This window comes from Rhineura floridana, chromosome 7 (assembly GCF_030035675.1).
Source record: "Rhineura floridana isolate rRhiFlo1 chromosome 7, rRhiFlo1.hap2, whole genome shotgun sequence".
In the NCBI taxonomy this organism is placed as follows: Eukaryota; Metazoa; Chordata; class Lepidosauria; order Squamata; family Rhineuridae; genus Rhineura; species Rhineura floridana.
In genome coordinates, this window is record NC_084486.1 from 94,239,027 (window position 1) to 94,262,572 (window position 23,546).

A 23,546-nucleotide genomic window follows, 5' to 3' on the forward strand; every position below is an offset into this window, starting at 1 on the left:
TCATCAGGCAAACTTGAAACTGAAAATAAGAAACAATGGAAAAAGGAAGAAACACCCTTATTATTAAGAAATAACACGTGATTTAGAAAGGCAAGATTTCACATGCAACTGTTACCTATTGAGTGGCTAATTTATTAGTGAAAAAACTTTAGAAATAAAAGTAGCCAACTTTCCCACCAACCATGTCTTTAATGGGGTGACCAACTTTTACTGGATGCTGTTGCTTCTTTGCCTGTATCTGATTCCTAGGGCAACATTTGCAAGGGTTTGTGTTGGTTTCCGTGCTCTACAATCGTCCTGTGCTTTGATTGATTGATTGATTTTGGTCATTGACCAGCTCATGCAAAGTACAATACTTAAAATCCAAAACAATATGAAATACAGTATAAAGGTAAAGGTGTCCCCGCACTTGTAGTGCGAGTCGTTTCCGACTCTTAGGGTGACGTCTTGTGACGTTTACTAGGCAGACTGTATATATGGGGTGGGATTGCCAGTTCCTTCCCCGGCCTTTCTTTACCCCCCAGCATATGCTGGGTACTCATTTTACCGACCACAGATGGATGGAAGGCTGAGTGGACCTCGACCCCTTTTACCGGAGATTCGACTTCCTCCTTCCGTTAGAATCGAACTCGGGCCGTGAGCAGAGCGTCGGCTGCGTTACCACCGCTTACCACTCTGTGCCACGGAGGGTATACTATCATATAATACAGAAGCACTCAAATCCTGGTGTAAAAGCCTTGGTAAAAAAATTAAAAATTATTTGATCAGTCTATGACAAGCAATGGCGGCTGCACAGAAACTAGCCACTTTAGCATTAACCTGAGAATTCTGATCTGACAGTACGTAAAATTCATCAGATCTGCTAGGAATTTTCTATAACATTGGGACAGGATATCACTATAGAAGGAGCAATATTATAAAACATGTCAACAGTTTCCACTTCTTTCACCTCGCAAGAACATACAGTAAGGCCCCGCTTGTCGGCGCCCCGCTTTTCAGTGTTGTGCTAATACAGTGGCGCCAGCAGGGCAATCAGCTGTATTGTGGGGAGCTCCAGCCACCACGCTCCAGCTGACAGCAATCAGCTGAAGTGTGTGAGCTCCCCATGCAATCGCACTCCAGCTGACAGGGATCAGCTGTAGCGCATGAGCTCCCCACGCTCCAGCTGATGCCGCACTCCAGCTGATCCGTCAGCTGGAGTGTGGCAGCTGGAGCTTCAGCTGATTGCATGCTCCAGCTCATCAGCTGGAGCGCGGGGAGCTCACACGCTCCAGCTGATCCCTGTCATCTGGAGCTCCCCACACTACAGCTGAGTAGAACCCCACTTTCCGGCAGTTTTCGCTTTTTGGTGGGGGCCTGGAATGGAATCTGCCATATGAGCGGGGCCCTACTGTACTTGTTCATGATAAGTAACCCTCCTGAATCTTCCTTACAGAAGTATGACTGGAAAACATTGAGTCTGGCCAATGTGAACACTTTTCTAAATTTAGGGATAGTCAAGTTTGCCAAATAATTTGTGGGTACAAATGCTTAAGTGATTTTGCAATTCTGTATCCCAAATTCGTTGTCGGATAGTAACTGTAGCTTTAGTATCTCCAAGACCTAAAAAAGCACTAGAAGTGAAACTAAGATTTCCTAGCTTCTCATATAGTGCCCTTTCCCATCGGTTAGAGTTTGTGGAGCCAGTCTCGCAGGAAAGAAAATAGTCTTCAGCCAAAAATTTACTTATGCACCTACACACAGGCCTCTGCAGAAATTTGCTCCACCTCTTAACTGCAAGATTGCGTTGGGCACACAATTCGGGACTCCAGATATAGCTTTCTGAAATTTAGTTTGAATGATTTCCAAAGTGGCAGAATGATTTTAAAAGGGGCAATCATCCTCTGCTGATTTCTGCACATTGTATGGTTGTTAAAAGCACAGGAGCTGGGCCAGCTAGGGATTTTCAGGTCAATTGGCAAGCCTAGTTTTCAGTGGTTGCAATGAAAATGAGGAAATTCAGCAGATAAAACACATACAGTCATACAGTTCCTCCCTAAATTTCCCTCTCCCCCCTTCTGTCTGAAGGCTATCCTGTGCTGTCAGAAATTCAGCTGCTCTGTACCTCAAGAGATATTTTATACTCCCTGCCATGCCTTGCAAACTGTTTTTTTACTCCTGTGATTTCTTCTGCCCATAAGCTGCAAACCCTACTGCCCCCTCCAATTTTTCATTGTAATAGTGGGATGTGGTTCAGCAGACTGACCCTTAACAATATTTTTCTTCTAATTAGCTACAATGGGTTAAATTAGGAAATTGCCACCCCTAGAAAAAATACTGCCCACCAGAACAATATGGCTTAAAATGAGTTGGACAAAACAACTTGTACATACTTGCACTTGGTCCATCTCAGGTCTACATCTTGTCATATATTTTGCACCCAGCTTCCAAAACCCAAGTAGAAACTACACACATTTCACTTCAGTTATGAATTCTCTGTGTGTGCGCACATGTGAATGTGTATTTCATGGTGTTTCTCTAAAAAATACACGCAGGGACAGAGAAAGGATTAGGGTTCTGTCTGCAAGTATTTCAGGAAAAGCTGAAAAGGATGCCCTGATAAGTGATGTAGTGTATATCTAATTTTGTACTAAAGTATTAGAACCATAATGCAAAATATATCTCAGAAACAGCCCTCAGACTCATATATTTGCAGCCAGACATACCTATGATGGGAACATCTTCCTCTGATCCAAACCCACTGCTAGACAGTGAATGAACAATCCACTGTAGTGCCTTTGAAAACTGGAACATCTACAAAGAAGCAGTCCATCAGACTTTTTAATGTCTGCACTAACCAAGCAACAACTAAAGGGGGGTTAAAAGGAAGAAGATAAGATTGCTGAGGAACTTGGAAGTGAACTTTTCCCTAGTTTGGGTCCAGGATACACATTCTTCTTACTGGCAAATCATTCAAGGGTCTCCCTTCCCCAAAGAACAACTTCTCCACATAGATAAGACTAAGCATGTAGATGAACTGACAATTGGCAGAAAGAAACCGGAACTTAAGAGACTCCTCTGTGTTTAAGAAGTGTGGCTGACACAAGACAGGATACCTGACCTAATTTACTTTCCACCCTTTCCAGTTTTCTGACAGGGCTGACAAGCTCCAGTTGATCTCACCCTTCACATAAGCCTTCAGCATTCTCTAGGTGGACTCATATGTGAGGAAGCTTTAGAAATCACCCTTACCTGCTCTTCAAGATACACCAACCTCTGCTCCACCAGCCCTGTCCTTTTCACCCGATCAAGATCCAGCATTTCTACTAGCATATCCACTCTTGAAAAAAAGAGAACAGCATTCATTGAGAGGTTGAGGCAGAATCCTATGGAGGACCACTGAGGCCTCTAAACTTGCTGCTCTAGGGTATTTTTTATAGCCCCAGTGAATGAGTCAGGGTGCTTTCTAACACTGAACAAGAGTGCACCTCTTCCCTAGCTAGACTGGCGTATGGGCTCATGACACTTATTTCCACATCTAAATCATGATGGGCAAAATGGGATGGGGTAAGGAAGCTGTGATAACTCCCAGCAATCATGAAGCCTTGAGGGTCAGTATGAAGTAGCAGAGCATCAGCTGTCAAATCCCACAAGTTCTTCTGAGGTATACTCCCATGATTCCCAGGACTAGGACACCCAGTTTGTCTGGTGCTGATGACTACTTAGCATAGCAAAGATAGCCCTAACCTCTCTGCAGTGTCCTGGATCTTCTGCTCAGTGTTCTGCTTCTGTTGGCATTGTTGGATTTGCAAGTAGTTTTCCTTCAGGAACATCTCCCAGGACAAGAGAGCTGCCTCTTCATTTTTCTCTAGCTTCTCTTCTGCAGACCAAAACAAACAGAAGAAGAACTGCAATGTACACAGTTCCCAGTTATGAGCAAGGAGAGGCAGGTTGGCAATCAGTCAGGTCTAATGAATATAATACTACGTTACCTTCTAATGGTAAACACAGCTAATTAATTAATAATTCTAACAAAAAATACACAGAATGCCCCACAATGCCCAGCCTAAACCACTGCTAGTTACTTGACAACAGTGGATTTATTAAAGAACCCTTTTTTTCTGCCAGGAACCGTATTCCCATGGGAACAATCTGTCAGGAGCAGCATACTGGTGGTAGGTGGAGCTGAAGCTGGTGGTAGATGGGGCCAGAGGTGAAAGTGGAAGAGGCCACTACCTCTCTGTTTGTCTACCAAACCCTTTTTCTTTCCTCCTTCCTCCCTTCCGCCCTGCCCAGTAGACTGTGGAGAGAGACAAATCACTCTTGCCAGAGGTCTGACCTGATTGCTTGCAGAAGGCTTCCTCCCCTCCTTTTTTCCCATTATGCCATCGTTTCCCCTCCTCCATTCTTCCCCCCTCTTGTTCTCCCCATCCGCCTCTGGGCTCCCCCCACCTGCATGAAATTAGGCTGAGGGTACAAGTACCCCATTCCTGGAAAAAACAATGTCAATTGTTGCGAATTAAATCACCATAGCTGTCACAGGTCTTTTCAGTATATCAGATTCAACTTTTCTTTCTGCTTTCTAATTTGTTTGCTTTCTTCCCTTGACTCTCTTCAGCTTTTTCTCTTCTCCTTCCCCTTGTCTTCCAACTGTCACTCACAGACTTCACCTCTGGCTTTCTTCAAACATTCTATGCCACCCTCACATGTCCTGCATTCCATAATGTCAGTGGAGAAAGCAGCACATATAGATTGTGAAAAAAAGGCACAGAAGAGATTAGGGTACCAGCCAGCCAAACAATATGGCTAGAGTTCTCCAGGGCCTCGTAAGATGCCCAATGGCTCCAATATCCCTCATTATTGCACATGCTTCAAAATCACCCATTTCTAATCTTCCCCCTCCCTTTCCTTCCAGGATTGGTGAATGACACAAGTCATCATTTAGCGGTCAGAAGTGATGGTGTGCCCGCATATCTCTGGTCAAGTTGCCCCTACAACACTGATTCAGCAAGGCCCTACACAGCAAAGCTGCTTACTGAGCTGCTTGTGCCGTGTGGCTGGCTTCCGGAAAATGATCCGCTTGACAAAGAGCTGCAGGTGGTTTAGAAGAATGAAGGGTGGTGGAGCAGGGGGCCTGCCATGATACTCCTCAATCAGGTCATGACGCTGAAACTTCCAGATCTGATCAGTGTGCTCCTGCACCTGCTGGAATGTGTAGCTGGGAGAGAAGCAAAATGCAAGTGTTAGCTATACCACTCTGTGGCTGTAATCATCTAAACATCTGTTGAATACACAGTGTGATGGTCCTCTCCTAAACATCCCATAAGTAGGGATGGAGAAACAAAGTCCTGTAGAAGCACATCTCCATCCTGAACAGTGGAAGAATGTGCCTTACGGAACTGCCTGTTACTACCTGTTAATACTACCTCTGCTTAGCTGATCTAGTGATGTCCTGAATTGGCCCATGTAATCTCTCATTTGGTCCCATGCATGCTGCACATTGGCAAGCTGGGCTTAATGTAATTACAAGAAAAGTAATAGATCTAAGGGCAGGGACCCAGTGCTTTAGGTTTTCTTCACCTGTGAGCCTCAGAGTTTTTTGTCGTAAGGGAGGGCAACAGTACTCACTTGAACATTGCAATGAGGAGATTGAGGAGGAGAATGTTGGTGAAGAGCAGGTACAGGCAGAGCAAGATGACTGTCAGCCACTCAGGGAAGATGGGCTGCTGGTTGGCTTCATTGTTCTCGGGGCACTTGGGCTTGTATGGGTCAGTCCCATTCGGACTGCACTGATCAAGGCTGAAGTTCACTCCTGCCGTAAAACACAATTGAACCCAACAAGTGTTGCACTGTTCCTGTAATAGGAAGTCCTCATCCTATTTTCTTGCCTACTGAGAGTAATTTGAAATGCCATATCTATAACAGAGAATGACAGGTGTCAAACTCTGTTAAGAGTTTGGAAAATAAAGTTTTTGGAAGGGCTGGAATGAATGACCCGGTCGTAAATTGATTGATTTAAAATCTAGAACTAATCTGAGAGCTGATTCCCACCATCACACACTTTTCTTCCCCCCTCTACAAAATGTTATTAAGATGTGCTGCCAACGGATTGCTGCCAGACGCATGTCACAAGAGATCATTTGGGGACCCTGTGGTTGCTTGGAGTGCTCTTTATAGCATCAGTCTAAGAACCAGGGCTGAGAAACACAGTGATGTAGCGGCCTTGACATTAAGAAGCAAATCTTGGTGCATATACTTCAAATGCTACTTAATCAAACCAGAATTGGCATAATATAAGGGGCTCCACTGGGCTTGTAAAGATAAGCAACATGTTGTAACAGCATGATTGTTGGTTCTGGCATAGTAGTCTCAATGACAGCTGTAGCAGGCAGCCATATTTGATCTAAAAAGCTCTATTATCATGTCTACTCAATTAACCAGCCATTCATATAATTGGTACAAGTGCCCCCATGTGAGGCTAGGCCTGGGCCAATCTGGAGCTGTTGAATACATCGCTAGTGGTGAAGTGAGCCATTCAAACAAGCTGACCTTTGCTAGTCCAGATTATGAAATGATTCTGTATTCCATACCATCAATGTAGGAAGGGATCTGTCCAAATATTGTCAGGTAAGAATGGTAAATAACACCCCGGAAGATCCAGTCCACACGCTTCTCATTGTGGATCAAGATAGCTTGCTTAGCTACTCCAAAGGACATGACCCAAACAGCCAAGAGGAAGAGGAAGAAAAAGACATCCTTCATCTGTAAATCCACAAAACAAAGCAGAAGTCGTATCTTTTTTGCCATGGGAACAACCGTCACCCCAGGGCCTCTTTAATTCTGGCATCCTCATTAGAAAAGGAATGACAGGGACTGTGTGCAGTCACCATGGTGCTTATCAGCTGAAATAACAACTTACCATCCTCTTCACTATGATGATCTTGGGGCCTAGAGTTTTACTGACTGTGAAAATGTGCATTAAACGCAGGCAAAAAACAATAAAAGCCAGAGACAGTATGATCCTTCCAGGATATAAAGTAGCTGGAATCCATCTGGGTAAAGAAACAAAAACATACTTATTAATAAGGGAACTATGGCCCACTAGCCATCAGCTTTACATACACCATGGTACAATTTATTTATTTTACTATGATTCATTTTTATAGACCACCACTTCAAGGGACATTCGGGTGGTGCACAAAATACCATAAAAACAACACATATCACAAACATCATTTAAAATAATTCATCCATAAAGACAATTCAGCAGCAGTTTAAAACAAACTTTTCCAGCAGAGGTCCAAAGCAGGAAAATACAATGTCAGCACAAGCCTGCCCTCAGGATACCTGGGCAAAGTGATCTGCACTTTGATGAACATTTTCAGCAGAAATCAGCATTTCGATTTAAAAAACAAACACTTAAATTTCTAAACATTCCTTTTTTTCTTCCCTTTCCAGCTAGTTGGCATAATTATTACATATTAACTCACCTGCAGGTCAGCCCAGCTATAAAGATTAGGATGGCACACACATCCAATTTATTCCAGAAGTCACTGAGGTATAAGGAAACCATTTTCACAAAGCCAAACCCATCAGGATCATAAAAAAGCTAAAGGAAGAAAAAAGGTTTTACTGACCATAGCTTACTGGATTAAAAATTAGGAGACGATCCCTCCTCCCCTCTCCTGAAAACATTTGGAGTTTGATAAGCCATGCTTTCCAATTACACATGAACTAGGAAACCGGCTTAATATCTGATAATAAGCCAGTAGATCAAATGCAATATCCCTACAACTGTCATGGAAGTTGGTTCGGACAGCTGAGTAACAATCACACACGCCTCAGAAATAAAACAAGAATTTCAGAAGGATCAAAAGCTGAAGAAAGGGGGAATCTCAGGCCCAGAGACCCAATGTAGCCCTCCTGGTTTCTCTATCTAGCTCTTGAGTCTCTCTTCAGGTCATGGCTCCTCCCTAGCCCACCCACAACCCTCACCATCCCTCTTGGTACTCTTCAAGAATGGCTGGCATGTGTTCTTGAACAGGGATCATGCCTTTTGCTTGCCTGGATGGAGAGAGGTGTGGTGTGTGTCTGTAGAAACCTCTGACTTTTGCATGGCTAGAATGTAGTAAAGGTAAGAGGACAAAAATAACATCTGTAGCTCTTGTCCCTGGTCATGCTCACTTTTGGCTCAGGCCCCATCCACTAGTGGCACTGCTGGAACGTTGCCTGTGAGGAAATCCAGCCCTTGGCTAAAAAAGGCTCCCCACACCTACCCTAAGGTAACAGACACTAAAAAGCACTGCCTTTGAATTGCATTGTGGCCGTCAACTCCGTTATGCTTTCCATAGCCAATACCTGACGTGTCTCCTCACACACCAAGGAGAAGAGCCAGATATAGATGACATACTCCTGCCAGGATGGAGTTAACTGGAAATCTATCATCAACACATAGGCAAAAAGCCAAAGGAAACTGAAGTAGGAAAGGATATTGAGGTGGAAGATGACGACAGGAGCAGTGAAGAAGGCTTGGAAGCGATTCAGGCAAGTCATCGGCTGCAGCCTCTTATCTCTGTGGAAAGGAAGGAAGGAAGAATGACAGTTGATACTGCAACTGGGGGTTCTCATTTTTGCATGATTCTTTCTTCCATATTATTATTATTATTATTATTATTATTATTATTATTATTATTATTATTATTATTATTATTAACAACAACAACAACAGTAGTAGTAGTAATAGTAGTAGTAGTAGTAGTAGTATTTAAACTTCTATCCCACCCTTACTTCCAGAAGGAGCCCAGGGCTGCAAACAAACAATAAAACATGAAAAACATCTAAAAAAAAAACATCTCAAAAACATTTAAAAAATAAAACATCTTTTTAAAAAATCTGAAAAAACATCTGAAAAAGCAATTCCAACTTAGACACAAACTGGGATAAGGTTTCTATTTAAAAGGCTTGTTAAAAGAGGAAGATCTTCAATAGGTTCCAAAAAGATAACAGAAATGACACTTTTCTAATATTTAAGGGGAGGGAATTCCAAAGGGTAGGTGCTACAACACTAAAGGTCTGCTTCCTATGTTGTGCAGAAATGGACCTCCTAATAAGATGGTATCTGCAGGAGGCCCTGACCTGCAGAGCGCAGTGATCGACTGGGTATATAAGGGATAAGACGATCTTTCAGTATGCCTGCTAGGTCTTCATAAGTGACTTTAGATTTGTCTCATTCACCATACAGTCTCACTCAGCCAAGTTTCAGACAGGATAACTACTCGGGTAAGTTAGGCCTCGGTTGCAGGACTGTCATCAGCAGTGGCACAACTGCCCCTGGAAAGCATAATATCATGCTCACAAATAAACATACTTCAAAAAGAATGTAGCACTGACATGCACATTGAGAAATCAATATTATTCACGTTATTCGCATTGATAGATATGTCATGTGAAGAGAGAATATGTAAATTCACTAATAGGCAAAAAATATTACAGTTTAAGAATGTACCTATAGCCAACATATTTCTATCAAACTTTAAAAAGCAGGGAAATTGGGCAGCTATAGTGAATGCACCAGGGCAGTGGAATAATTGTAGAATAATGGCACTGACTGTTCTGCAGAATAGCCTTCAGTGGACATGAGGAATGTCTCAGTTTGCACAAGATAAAACAGTGGGAGGTGAAATATATTCTAGCAAATTTCTGGGTATGCTCTATGTTTTTAATTGACCATGCCCACCCTTCCTTAAGTGGAGTGGTTTAAGCATAGCAGGCTGAAAACATGTATCTTGGGCAGACCAAGTTTGTTTTTTTCCAACAGCTAGATTCATTGCTTAAGTAGCACATATTGTAATCAGTCTGATTTTACATCAAACTGCAGTTTCAGATTCAACTGTTAATGCACCCAAAATAGAAATAGAACATAACCTCCAGTTTGAAACACAATAGGCTGTCTCCAACATCATATGACACTGACCAATAAAAAGGCTTTGAAATTAATAAAAATAAATTTGACACAGATTTCTAGGATGAATAATGAAATAAATCATGCTTAGAATAGGTAAAACTGACTATGGGGGAGAGAGAGGGGACAGGAGAGGGAGGGGCAAAAGGAGGGGAGGGGAGGAGCAAGAGGGGGGATAGGAGGGAGGAGGAGGAGAGGGCAGGTTTGATCATTTGCATGCTTTTTGAGTTCAATGGGATTTACTCCTGTACAATCATGCTTAGGATAGGATAGGTGAAATTGACCTGGGGGAGGGGCAGGGCCGGGGAAGGGGAGGAAATTGGGTGAGTGGGCACTGGGCAGAGGGAAAGCCCCTTTCCTTTCCAAAAGGAAAACAATGTGAACAGTATAATTGTTTTCAGGGTTTCCTCCCGCCTTTTTATTCTACAGCAGGCACATGTAGTCTCCCACCCAAATTTAAACCAAAGCTGTCCCTGGCGACATCCCCACCAGACCTTTATTTCACTTTGGACAGTCATGGCTTTCCCCAAAGAATCCTGGGAAGTGTTGTTTGTGAAGGGTGCTGAGAGTTGCTAGGAGAGGCCCTATTCCCTTCATAGAGCTACAATCCCCAGAAGAGGAGCTGGCTACTCTGGCCACTGGAGCTCTGTCAGGGGTATAGGAGTCTCCTAACAACTCTCAGGACCCTTCACAAGCTACACTTCTCAGGATTCTTGGGGGGAAGCCATGACTTTCTAAAGTGGAATAAAAGTCTGGCGTGGGTGTGGCCCCTTGATTAGCCAAGCCAAACAGCTGTGAGTCTGGCTTTCAGAACACTGATGGTTCTTACTGAGCATGCCCAGCATTATAATATATTTCAATGTTAAATTTCTTAAATTAATTAAAAATCAGCCATGCATTTTTTAAACTGCAGAAGATGAAGGTCAGAGTATGGAGCAAGGCCAGTAATAGGATTACAGGTACTCTGTGAACATGGCTGATTTTTAATTAATTTCAACAAATTCTTCTTGGTGATCACCCGTGACCGAGTAAGATTGTTTTCCAAAATATAGTCTTTAACAATGGATCCGTCTGAATCTGTATCCACTGCCAATGTACCAAACCATGACTAGGGGCTTCTGGATTTCACAGTCCTGCCCCCATCGCCATTTGCCAATCACCATGGGACTTTTGTTATGGAAGACATCTGTGCATGAATTTGTTTTATGTGGGGAGATTGGTGCACCGCAATCAACACACAATCTTGACAGAAAAAGGCTTTGATGCAATGGCATGGGTACCATGACAATTGGAAGTCCTTTATCTGCTGCAGCCTTCATCTGCCTTCACAGCCGTTGTAACATACACATTGCTATCCTCTGCCTGTTCTGCCGTTGAGGACTTTCTTGGATCGTTCTTTGTCTGGTTCCTCTCCCTTGACCTTACCGCCATGGGTGACCCTGCTGGGAGTACATGACTCCCGACGGCATCGCTCACAGGGTTCATTGGAACACGCAAGCCCACTCACCACTACAAGGTGACGATCCATTATGAGACCACTGACAGAAAAAAGTCCAACAGGGGTCTGAATTTTTTTCCTCTTGTTTTACACTTTGAACTCTTGATTCTCTCTGACTGTTTTGTGTATCACCATGAAAATTTAGAGGGTTGTTAAGCAAGTGTTTCTGAGTTCAGGACTATATGTTTTGTAAGGTTTTGTTTTGAAATGTGCTTATGGGAAGCAGCAGAATGGCAAAATTATTTTCAATTTAACATTGCGGAACACAGGAAATCTATGCTGGCTATAGTAGAGAGCCATTCTTGTGGCTGTATAATCAGCCAGACCTTTGTAGCAGAGACCAGAGAACTATAGGAAACAAATGAGAGGACTGGCCATGTCTAGCTGTTGTCCGAGCTGTCTCATACAGCACACAGAGAGGGGACAACAGCCCTCTAAAGCACACAAATGTGAAAGCTAAATCTCTATGCCACAGGGTGGTGCAGTCAAGCCACGCAAAGTACCTGAATGTGATGAGGCCAGTATAGAGAAGGGGGAAGAACAGCATGCACATGATGACCCAACACAACCCATTATCGACACTCAGCTTCCCCCACCAAACTTTGGTTAAGAAGGCCTGCAAAGGAGAGAAAAGCATCATCATGAAAACAAGGTACAATGGAGGTTGTGGCCTGTTTTATGTGTCCCAGGTAAGGCCACAGATAGAAGGTAAAAGATGGGACAGACTCAGTTTGCAGAGAAGACAGCAGACAACATTCTCAGCTTGAGGTTGCTGTGGGTTTTATGCAAAAAAAAAATTGTAGACAAATACTAAATAGTCTAAATATAAGGGACTGCACAATAAAAATTGCTTAAGTGGGGGGGGTTGAACTTGGCAAAGAAAACAAAGGAAAGAGACACAGATTGTCACATGCTCTGGCAAGATTAAAGTCATCACCGTGTCTGCATCTCAGGACCCAGCATGTCATGAGATTCATGCAGGCATAAGCTGTGTTCAGAATCACTGGCAGTACTAGGAATCCCAGTAAGATGCTACTGGGAAAATTCAGACCATGTAACAACTACATGCCTACACTTAACTGCTGTGTCCCCATAGCATGTTTGCAACCTGGAAGTAAAGGTATTTTGAGAATAGCCAGCACCCTTCCCCGCTAGAGTCAACACTGTGCTTCCCATTGGCATCTAGATGACCACTATGAAAACAGAATGCAGGATTAGATAGGCCTTTGGTCTGATCCAGCAGGGTTCTTCTTATGTTCACTCTTATTTGTTCCTAAAAATCCAGACAACATTTCTCCTAAAAAAAATTTCAGGTGTGAACTAATGCAGATCTGGTTTGGCAGTGTTGTTTGAGAAGCCACCACTCCCCATCTATTCACTGGCCAGCAATTTTCTACCATTACATTCTAAAGTGACCTCTCTTTGCTGTGGAATTTCTGCAGTTCAAACCATGAGCCTTTTCCCTCTATGGAGCAGCAGGAAAGATGACACAGGAGTTTTGAAAGGGAAAGGGAAGGGCAGGCAGTTTCTCAGTAGTTGGAGGGAACTCTAGTTAAGGAGGGTGAATTTTTCTATCCCTGGAGCATCAGCAGAAATGGCATTGGAAATGTGTGTGTAGAAGTTCCTTTTACTGGGACAGGAGTGAGGTTCTTCCAGCAGCAGTGGCAGGAAATGGAAGAAGTGGATAAGATTGTACAATTAGCCTTAAATCAGATTAGCATTTCTACAGTACTTGAAGCAAACAAACACTTTTGTTGTTTGTAAGCAGTCTTAAGTGAGCAAATCCCACCTGTATGCCCCCATGAGACACAAAATTCATATTTTTGGCTTCCAGGGCTAGTTGTAGGCAGGTGGTCTTCCCCCAAGCATCAGACACACGAATCAGCAGCTTCTGGGCTCTTTCTTCATCCTTCCGGTAGCATTCAGTGAAGACACCTAGAAGAATAACTGGGTTGAGATACAAGGTTGTATTCAATTAAGTCCTACTGAGAGCAGATCCACTGAAATGAATGAACCTAAGTTAGTCAATGGACATTACTTCAATGGGTCTGCTCTCAGCAGGCTTACCACTGAATAGCACCCATATTTATTATTTCCATTATATTACCATCCCATCTGTTCTCCGAGCATTTTTACCTTACAACAAGTCTATGAGGTAGCTTAGGTTGAAGAATGATGAGTTGCTACCTAACACACTTCACAGCTAAGACTGTGAAAACCTGTGTAGTGTCATGGTTAAATCAGAGCTGGAGAGACCTGGGTTCTAATCCCTATTCAGGCATAAAGCTCACTGGATAATCTTGGGCCAGTCACTATCTCTCTCAGCCTAACGCATCTCACAGGGATGTTGTGAGGACAAAACTGGGTGGTGGTGAAGGAGGAACTGTGTATACCTATTTATTTTATTATTTATTATTTGATTTATATCCCACTCTTCCTCCCAGCAGGAGCCCAGTATACCTACTTCAGCTCCTTAGAAGAAAGGCAGGATATAAATGTAATAAACAGTAACAAGTCTTGGACTGTTGTTGAATCCACATTACAGTCCCTTACATTTCAAAGACTGGAATTTTTCTGAAATGCAACTGCTGCCCATGGGGCACACTGTATGTTATACCACACTATAAGACCCTAGTTTATAATGAGAGTCCATGCTACATGCCACTAGGAAGCGCAATAAAAAGTGGAAGGATCCATGTGATGTTTGACAGTTCTTTTTTTTACACAACTCCACATGTAGATAGATAGATAGTTTTTATTACGACCATATGGTCAGCAAAGAAACATTATAAAACAACATATTTTAACAACAATATAGTCCAATAATATTGGGTACAAAGTTTAGTAGATTATACATATACATATGTTGTAAATAAAGATAAAATAGATAAAAGTATTATGTAAGTATATAGCAAGAATTTTTTAAAAATTTACTACAGATTACAATTTGTCATTCATTATGTCTTCAAAGTTAAAATCCCACTAAGCTTGGTCTGGGAGATTTTTTATAAAATTATTTCTTAATTTTTGTGCAACAAAGCTAAACTTTGCTAGTTGTACGGTTACTTTGGTGATGTGTCGTTTAGTAGATATTCTAGCCAAAATTGTTCATTTTTATGCTGGAGACAGGACAGCAAAGGGGTGATTAAATGGTGCCTTAGATTCCTATATAGAGTGCAATGGAAAAGGACATGTGTGTTATTTTCCACGGCATTTTCCCCACAGGGACATAACCTATCTTTATATGGGATTTTAGAGAATCTGCCGTCCATAACAGCTGAAGGGAGAGTATTCATTCTAATCCAAGCAAAAGCTTTGCGATATTTTGGCACTTCTAAATTCATTAAATAAGACATTGGGATAAAGAACTTGGCATTATGCCTTTGATTTTTTACTAGGACTAGCTGTTGTTGGAAATCTAAGTCTTTCAAGCGCTGGCGGATATTTACTAAGGCAGCATCATGTCCCAGGGAAAGAACATATTGGGTGGAGAAACCTATTTTTAATAATTTTTCAATTACAAGATCTGCCCATGGCGACTGGAAGTTATCATTTAGGATATCAGGAGCAAGTCCAATAGGGTCAAAGGTAAGTTTTAACCAGGTGTTAATTCTTGAAAGCCAGATCTTAGTTTCAATTAGTAATGCTCCAGCTTCCAGTCTCAATATGTTGTTTGGGATACATGAAGGAATTGCCGTAATTGACCTCAAGAAAATAGTTTGGATTGATTCAAATTCATTGAATTTCAGATTTTTATTCGTTTGAGAACCAAAGGTCAGCTGAGGTATTACTTTGGAGTTAAAAATTTTTGTAGCTGGTAGGAAAGCTTGTCCACCTTTGGAAAAAAAGAACGCCAACAAAGTTTTCATCGTTCTTCGCGCATTTAAGATCGCAAGTTTATTGTGGAACTGGCAGCTACCTGACGCTTGGAATATGTATCCCAAGTATTTGAATGAATTTACTTGTTCTATTTTATGGCCCTGTATCTGCCAACGATAGTTTATCTTTTTACGAGTAAGGCAATAATTTTGGATTTCTCATAATTTATTGTTAACAGCTCGCTAGAACAATAATCTACCAGGCTATTTAAAAGGCGTTTCAGACCGACAGAGGTTCGAGAAAGTAGAGCTACATCGTCTGCATATAATAAAATGTTCCTTGATTTCTTGGCTAGAATAGGAGAATGAGCAGGGACAGATGCTAGCTGTTGTACTATATCATTGATGTAAATATTAAATAGAACAGGAGCAAGTACACAGCCCTGTTTGACGCCTTTAGATGTTGGGACTGGCTTAGATAAATGGCCCTTAGCACTGCATCTTATTTGTAGTGATGTATTACTATAGAGACCCTGAATTAAAGCCAGGAGGCGTCTATCCATGTCGAGGTAGTTTAGTTTCGACCAGAGACGGGGGTGAGATATGGAATCGAATGCAGCTTTTAGATCTATAAATGCTGCATAAAGGATTCCATTTTTTCTAGCTGCATATTTGTCAATTAAGTGATGCAATACCAAAATATGATCAAAAATTGATCGTTTGGTACGAAATCCTGCTTGTTCTATAGCTAATATCTTATTTTGTTTGAGCCATTCAATTAATTTTATATGGAGATGAGCTGCATACAGTTTGCTGATTATGTTTATCAGACTGATCGGTCTATAGTTAGCCGGGTCATTGGCAGGTCCTTTTTTATAAATAGGAACAATTGTAGCAAGTCCCCAATCTTCTGGCACTCCTAATGTTGAGTCAATGTGTGTGAATAATGAGGCAAGTACAGGCGCCCACCAGTTTGCGTTAGATTTAAAGACTTCAGGTGGAATGTTGTCTGGCCCGGGGGCTTTATTGGGTTTCAGTTTTGAAATTAAGTACATAATTTCTTGATTACTAACTGGAGGCCATTCCTGGATGTTCTCATTTAACAAATATATCATTGGACTTGGATCTATTCGATCTAAGTATAAGTTGTAAAAAAAATTTTCCCAGATATGAGCTGGTACACTTACAGTATTTTGGAATTGTGATTTCGGCCAATATGATGTAACAAGGCTCCAAAATTTACTGGAATTTTTTAATTTGGCAGCTTCAAGTAGATTCCGCCATAAGCAGTCTATTTCTTGTTGTTTTTTATTCTTAATAAGAATTTTATATTTTTTCTTTGTTTCACAATATTCGTGTAAGTCCTCACAGGACCCTGTAGTAATAGCTCTCTGGTAGATGTTTATCATTTGTTTTTTGATTAAAACACATTGATCATCAAACCATGGTTTAGATTTTAAACGGCCAGGAGGTGCTCGAGAGCACATGTTTTTGTGAATAATTGTTTGAACATTTATCATGAGTTTTTGAAAAGTGGGAAAAAAGGTATTGGAAGAAGTGGATTCCAGGAGATCGTCTTTTATTTTAAGAATGGGTAAAGAGTTCAACATATTATATATCTCAATGCTAAGCTTAGGTAACCATTTAACCCTGATTGAACGGAATTCTATATCACTGTTGGTGAATGTTCTATAAGATAAATGGAGATCCTTTGAGTCAAAGTTAATTTCTATTGTCACAGGTAAATGGTCACTTTCTGGTCGATGTTCAATATAAAATTTATTTGTCAGTAAAAAAAGATCTATTGAGACAAATACCAAATCAATGAGGGATGATCTGTTTGTTGCATGGTAAGTAAATCCCCCTGGGATGTCGCCAGGGGTTCTCCCATTCAGCAAAATCAGATTTGCTTCGTTGCACATCTTTATCAATGAAAGGCCAGTATAGTTTATTCCACTGTCTTTTGAGCAGCGAGCAGGAATATTTAGAATCTCCGGTGGCAATAAGGATAGTTGGTGGTAGTTTTGGTATAATACCTTATCTGAAGGGCCAATTCGGGCGTTAAAATCGCCTTGTAAGATCAAATGTTTTTCTGGGTTCTCCATCATCAATTTCGAAATAAAAATCTCCAACTGGGCAATTCTTTCATTAGCTATATTGTTATTTCGAGCAGGTGGTAAATATGTATTAATGAGTATCACTGAGAATTTCGTAAAATCCAGGGTAAGAGCAATAGCGAGATCTTGTAACTTCCCAGAGATTGTGGCCTTAACCTTCAAAGAATTAGATATAAATGTGCAGATCCCACCTTTGGGTCTACCTCCCTTTTCATTAGGTGTTGCATGCAAAAAGAAGGAAAGAAAGCCTTCTAATATCAGTTCGTTTGTAATCCAGGTTTCTTGCAAAGTTATTATGTCGTAAGAAGCCAGAAAGATTTTCGTATCTTGGTTGATGGAATTACTATTCCATCCAGCAATATTCCATGATATTATTTTTAATGGCTTCGATTTGGGATTTGGTTCTAGTCAGTTCATAATGGGGCATGTAGATTTCTGTTTCTGTGTCATTATTTCATTATGTTCAATCTGTCTACTTATAGGAGGGTCTAAATCAATTTTGTTATCCTCCAAAGATCGATAGGGTAGAGTAAGAGGGGTAAGCAATGAGGAGGTATTTGAGAGATTAACATCTGATGGTTGTGCCAAATTGTAGTCCAGATAGGGATTTAGTCTATCCCCTAAATTAAGTTTAGCTGGAGATTCCTGGGCTTCAAGTAGAATAGATGATTTTCTACTATTTTCTAAAGTCTGTATTAACTTTTTCAATCTAATAATAGTCTCCGTCTGTTGCTCCAAAGTAAAGTCGGGATATAAATCTTGAAGAAGTTTTTCTTCCGGGAGGGTATTCAATGTATTGCCTGTATTAAATAAACGGCGATCAGCTGGCTCTATACTGGAAGAATTTCCACTCTTTCTTCTCTTATCCACCAATGGTGAATTCAATTGAGTTCGTAAGTTCAAATAGGTGGATGAGGGATTCAGGAGACTTTGTGGTAAGGCATGAACTCAACATGTACACATATGTACACTTGTGCAGACAGTGACTCTTTTCCTCCATCCCCACCCCAAATGTCATTTTCTCTCACCCACCAAATTTAAAAAAATACATTCATGGTCATTTTTGTTGGGTTCTCCAATGGCTGGTAGACCAATCAGAGAGTTAGTAAACTAGCAGAGTTTAGCTTAGTGTAGCTTGCTCAGTGCTCTGTGCTGCATGTGTTTGATTTTACCTAAGAGAAAGTGAGCTTTTACCTTGCTTTAAATCACTCAGACTTAGACTTGGTTTCAAAATTAAAAAGACTACTTTATTAATAGGAATATATACTGGATAGGAAATGTGCTACTTCCATCTAGCTAGCTAAGTTGGAGGCTGCAATGACCATGCCTGGACATTGCCCCTCATGCTAGAGGAGAGGAGACAAAGAGAACATGGCTCCTTCTCTGGTGGTCAGCAGAGAAGAGAGAAACAGGAAGGTGAGTCAGAGGTGTGAATAGCTCCCTGAGACATATCAGTTTACAAGGAAGGAAGACAGACAGAAAAGATGAGCGCAGGGCAGTGGTAGCCTAGCCAGCTATGAGGACTATCTCTCTGTCTCTCTCCCTGTGCAAACTGGACCAAATGGGAGTTGCTCTTGTCACACTTCTAACAAACCCTTCTCAACTAGCATTTGGTTTAGGTCACGAGGTTCATCTTGTCTCAGTTTCTTGAACCTGACTTTTCCCAATGCCTTTGTCAGAGCGTCAGCAGGCATCTCTTCGGTTGGACAGTACTCCATCTTGAGTAGTCCCTGGACATAGGTTTCTCTAATGAAATGGTGTTTCATGTTTATGGGCTTTGTTCATGAACTCATGCCTTCTGACTCCACACATCCGATGCATCCTTGGTTGTCTTCATGCATTGTGACAGGGCCAGGTATAGAGATGCCTAGTTCTTTAAAGAGTGAAAGCAGCTGTACTAACTGTCTGCTTGCTTCAGAAGCTGCCACATAGTCTGCTTCTGTGGAAGATAGTGCTACAGTCTCTTGTTTTTTACTTGCCCAGCAGATTGCTGAATTTTCATTGTAGAAGACGTTTACACTGGTGGATTTCTGATCTGTGGTGTCTTCAGGCCAGTCAGTGTCCGCATACCTCACCAGCTTGGGATCTTTGGTAGCAGCCAACTTCAGCTTTCAGGATGCAGTGCCCTTCAGGTATCTAACCAATCTCTTGACTGCTTCCCAGTCCTTCTTGGTTGGTGAGCTGGTTTTCCTGCACAAGTATCCCGCTGCTATCATCATGTCCGGCCTAGAAACAGTGCTGATATACAGGAGTTTCCTAATGGCTTATCTGTAGTCTTCATGGCCTTCCCCATGGTTGGTCTGGTTTCAGGTATGCTACTTCCATTGGAGTAGGTGCTGTCTTTGTCTTATAAAACATCCATTCCTCCTCAGTCAGTGGCTAGTGGCCAGACTGCATCTGGCTCCAGCCCCAACAGTCCCTAAGGGGGACCTCAAACCCCAGCACAACATGAATTTCTCATGGAACACAACTCCCATAACGGAACTGAAATGGTCATGAGAAAGTTAGGGGGATGGTGTGTGTGTGTGTGAGAGAGAGAGAGAATGACAAAAGCAGAGGCAGCCAACTCTCAGAGGTTTTTGGCACCTCCTTCTCAAGCAGTGTTCTATGTCTTCCCTGCCATCGTTTATCCTCCACCTCGCACTATGTGTTACACAGGCAGCCCCTTCTCACTGCTTCTTTCCCACAGCATGTTTATGCCTCACTTCAGCCTGCATTTGTTCAAGGAAGCAGCACAGATAGCAGCATTTTTAATTGAAAACATATATTTGGAGCTGTACAGGTGCATAAATACACAGGTGTGCTTTGAGAAGTACTGTATAATAATAATATCATCATTAATATGACTATTCAGTTAATGGGAGTAAAATGGAGGATAAAACTCCCTTCCCCACAAGTGGGGGTAAATGTTATGTGGATTGCAAGGAGGCAAGAAGCAATAGCACACGTTAAAAAAAGAAAAATCATGTGGATAAGCCTCAAATGTGACTGTGGCACCTTTTTAAACTCAGGTCTGACCAAATTGCTTATAATCATGGGGAAGGGAAGCACTGATTTTTAAGAGCAAGAGAGATGTGTAGGTGAGGATAACTGAACCTTCCCTATGCCTGTTGCCTACCTCCCCACAATCTGTTATAAAAACTCCACCCACCCCTACTCTGGCTCCAATACTACAAGTAAGCCCAGCTGGAAGAATATTGGCTGTTCCTGCATTCTTAGGGATGACAGAAGTTGTAGTCCAGCTATAGCTGGAAGGCCACAGGCTCTCCATTTCTGTTCTTGACATTGCATTTCTAGTCACAGCAACAGAGATTACAGCTATGATATGTGGCTGGTTGAAATCCAAGAGCTCAGGAAGGAGCAGAATTAAATGCATGTGTTTGTGGGGAGCCCTTTAAAATAGACTTAGGTAGGAGGGAGGAATAGGCATAGTTGTATTGTAGCTTCTGAGCTCCTTGATCCCAGGGTTTACTCTGCATTACTAGCACAGCACCTGCATACAAAATTTCCACATTTCAGTGAGAATTGTATCCATGGTATTTGCATGGTTATAGTTAGGCTCCAGACTTTTATGAGATAATGCCATGGTGGTCTGTAGTCTGAGTGGAGGAGACGGGTTGGGACCCACAGGATAACATCTACTAACCTGGTGGGTTTTGAGGCTTGGGAACTGCAAAAGGCCAATGCAATGTAGAGGATGAATCAGGAAAGAAGCAGGCCAGGAAGTTCTGCTTCCAGTTCAGAAGGATGATATATGTTGCTAATTTGCCCTGATACCAGCCCACCCTAAACTCACCAATGGCTCGATATTCATACTCCTCTGCCAGGTTCAGCATTTCCTCTGTGCTGTCAGTGTCATCTTCCTCCTTGGACAGCTCCTTCAGTATCTTGCTGCAGGCTAAAGCTGCTGCAATGCAGTCCTGGCTCTGAAGCAAAAGAACTCAGATTAGCAAGAACACAATATTTCTGGTCCCAGGTTGACCATGTAACCTTCAGGCATCCTCTTTTTTTGGAAGGGAGGTTACTGCTCTTTCAGAACTGATCACCACCCCAACTCCTTGTCTACAGACAAGTTTGCCATTCCTGGCTTCTATATACCCTGGCAAATGCCTGATTCTCACTGAGATAGTAAACCTGTGAGCAGCCTGTATGGCTTCAGACTGCAGTTACAAGACTGAAGATATATTTGCCAATAATAACAATAATAATAAATCCCGTACATAGAAATCTAGGATAATCTTCTACAAGGAGGGTAATGCAAGCCCCCAGCTGCAGATTCAATTGGTACAGTCTAGATACAGGTTTATCACCTTGGTAGGAACTAGGACCAAGCCTCCTTTGTGTTAAAGGAGTATCAAGAGAACCATGCCCCACACTAGGGGACTGCTGCTAGCAGAGGTAGCGAAGATTTTGAAGTCTTTGCAAGTGGGGCTCAGGACTGTAAAGAAGACAAGTATGAAAACATTTGACTAGCTTTTCTTGAGACTTATGCTCAATAGTTGTCAGTTTAGACTTCCCAGAAGGATCGCTCCGCCTGTGCCTGCCTTTGAGACGAGCTCCCGTCTCAGAGGAAGCTTTTTCAGTTTTAAAACCAGTCAGAAGTTTTTTTTGACTGGAAAAAAATTTCTCCCAGGCAAGGGAGAAACCTAGAGATCATCCACAGAAGCTTCGTTGTGTTTGTTGGGGACTGGAATTCATTAGGATCGCCTATGAAAGAAGGTAGCCAGCAGCGTCGGACGGAGCCAGGGATTACAAACAAGCTCAAACTGACTAAGCGAGACTTTTTTTTTTTCTTCAAAGAAAAATGGATTTTAACAGGCAAGCATTCTTCTGTCTATTCTTATCACTTTGTTATCGTTACAGCAAAAGAGATTTGTTAAAGACTCAGCAACAAAGAAACCATGGGTGAGTTATAACTTTCTCTTTTATACACGGAGTTAAGGAGGAAGAAAATCGAAATAGCATATCTTTGTTTTTATTGCAAAAAGCTGGCATGGAATAGAGCATTATAAAGTTACAAACGGATGAGGGGCATCTAATCTGAAGAGAAAAATTGATTTATATGATATTTGAGTATTATATGTCTGGGACTATTTTTTCTGGTCTACTTTTTTTTTTGACGAATCTGCTTATTCTTTATGCCATTAATTATTTGGATGCTGTGAACTAAATTTGTTTTGCACTTTTGGACACATAAGAAATAAGGCAGTTTGTGCTGTCTAGAGGGTGATGTCAACAGGCTTGGAAGATTAACTCCTTTGTGACTGGAAAAAGAAATAAACTGTTCTTTGCTTGGGAATAGTGGCTATATTGGAAATTGAAGAGATTTTGTTCTTTTGGTTTTAAGAATGTCAATCAAGAAGGTGGCTGAGACCCTGGAAGGGGTTCTCTCTCTAGATATGTTTCAGAAAATAATGAATGAGATTAAGCTAACGAAACAAGAACTGGAACAGAACAGACAAGAAATGGAAATTGAATTTGGTAAAATGAGACAGGAGCTGAAAGAAATTCAGGATTCTATGAGAAAGGAGGTAGATGAGACCAAAGATACAACTGGACAAATAAAGGAAGATGAAAGAAAAATTAAAGGGAAGGTTCAAGCCCTGGAGATTGGAATAGATTTATCAAATATGGACTTGGAAAAAGATTTGGATTTTATGGCTGTGATGGATCCAAGAGACAAATATTACTGTTTGGAACTCAGCGCTGTCCCTGAAGGAATTGGTGAAGAGATTAGAGATAAAGATATCAACGGTTCAAAAAAATTCCTGGATTGGAAGGATTTGATGGAACTTGAAATAGAGAATGTGACAATGGAAAAACTCTCAAGAGATGTGCTAGTGCATTCTGTAAAAAAGAGGAACAGAGATATAACTTTACAACAATATTTCAGTAATACATTCAGAATTGATGGCAAGGAAATATTTATGATGAAGGAAATTCCTATCAGACTCTTATTATATGACTATGACAGCAAGATTATTGGGTGTGCAAAGATGGAAGATGGAAGATGGAATCAACACTGATAATGGAAGAAGAGCTATTAAAATTATTGGACTTAGTAGACTTGAAGAGAGGGATCAATTGACATGTCTATTTGGAGAAAAATTGATGGATATATATCTCAAGGATTGGAAACTTCTCTTTGACTTTTTGTGGAAAGAATAAAATGA

General features: G+C 41.5%; 1 protein-coding gene across 3 annotated transcripts in view; it reads right to left on the reverse strand.

Annotated features, from left to right (window-relative positions):
- Positions 1–23,546, reverse strand: part of TRPM2 (transient receptor potential cation channel subfamily M member 2) — a 55,160-nt gene that overhangs the window by 9,483 nt on the left and 22,131 nt on the right. For all 3 annotated transcript variants that reach the window (XM_061634418.1, XM_061634417.1, XM_061634416.1), the window contains 12 exons: positions 21,170–21,299; positions 13,228–13,373; positions 11,942–12,054; positions 8,338–8,551; positions 7,470–7,588; positions 6,899–7,031; positions 6,570–6,741; positions 5,608–5,791; positions 5,016–5,197; positions 3,727–3,859; positions 3,232–3,319; positions 2,706–2,793 (listed from right to left, as the gene is read on the reverse strand). In XM_061634418.1, coding sequence (XP_061490402.1) covers positions 2,706–2,793; positions 3,232–3,319; positions 3,727–3,859; positions 5,016–5,197; positions 5,608–5,791; positions 6,570–6,741; positions 6,899–7,031; positions 7,470–7,588; positions 8,338–8,551; positions 11,942–12,054; positions 13,228–13,373; positions 21,170–21,299 — 1,702 coding nt within the window. The remainder of the gene's footprint in view (positions 1–2,705; positions 2,794–3,231; positions 3,320–3,726; positions 3,860–5,015; positions 5,198–5,607; positions 5,792–6,569; positions 6,742–6,898; positions 7,032–7,469; positions 7,589–8,337; positions 8,552–11,941; positions 12,055–13,227; positions 13,374–21,169; positions 21,300–23,546) is intronic.